Raw genomic sequence first — 800 nt, forward strand, 5'->3', positions numbered from 1 at the left:
AAAAAGAAAAAGAAAAAACTAGAAAAAACAAGAAAAATACAAAAAGAGAGGCAGAAGAACTCCTGCGGAAACTCTACCGTAGGGGGCTCTTCTCTCTCTTCCCTTCTCTCTCTATCTTTATCTCTGTTGCTCTTTCTCTTTTTTTTTTTTTTTTTTTTTTTTTTTTTNTTTTTTTTTTTTTTTTTTTTTTTTTCTTTCTCCTTCTCTTTCTCTTTTCAATTCCTTTTTGTTTTTTCTCTCTTTTTGCGAAAATGAGTTCAGGGATGATGTTCTGCCCGGAATGGTGAGTATATGAATAAGAGGGTTTTGAGTCTAGGGTTTAGGTTTCACATGAGGGTTTAGGGTTTAGGGTTTAGGGTTTGTATGGGGGGTGTTTATAGTTGTTTTTTTGCATGCAGCAACAATATGTTGCAACCAAAAGAAGACCGGCAGCGGCAGCAACTGAAATTTCTCTGCCGCCGTTGCGACTTCTTTCGGTATGCTGAGGGAACATATGAAGAAAACTGCGTAGACAGGATAAACTTTAGTTATAAATCAAAGTGAGTTTGTTTCTCACTTTGTTTTTTTTTTCCTTTTATTCTCTCTTTATTTCTTCTTCTGTTCCGCCTGATATAGGTAGATAAACACCAAAGCAAGCAACAGAGTGATGGTTCTGTGCTACTGGTTTCTTAGCTGCTTTTAGGATATATGAAATGTTTCTTCTTTTTTATTTGTTGTTTAGTGAGTTTGCATTTGTTTCAGTTTTTTGTTTCTGTAGTTTTTTTCTTTCTTTCTGTATGTATGAGGCAGATAAGTGAATG

At 34.7% G+C, this 800-nt stretch overlaps 1 protein-coding gene across 1 annotated transcript in view; it reads left to right on the forward strand.

Moving 5' to 3' along the window:
- Positions 1-251: 251 nt before the first annotated feature.
- Positions 252-800, forward strand: part of EMH_0056080 (DNA-directed rna polymerase II subunit, putative) — a gene marked incomplete at both ends in the record, with an annotated part of 1,430 nt that continues 881 nt past the window's right edge. The window contains one exon of the mRNA XM_013497307.1: positions 252-268. Within this exon, the coding sequence (XP_013352761.1) occupies positions 252-268 (17 nt within the window). The remainder of the gene's footprint in view (positions 269-800) is intronic.

The sequence above is a fragment of the Eimeria mitis genome, genomic scaffold (genome assembly GCF_000499745.2).
Source record: "Eimeria mitis Houghton genomic scaffold, Emh_scaff2597, whole genome shotgun sequence".
Lineage (NCBI taxonomy): Eukaryota > Apicomplexa > Conoidasida > Eucoccidiorida > Eimeriidae > Eimeria > Eimeria mitis.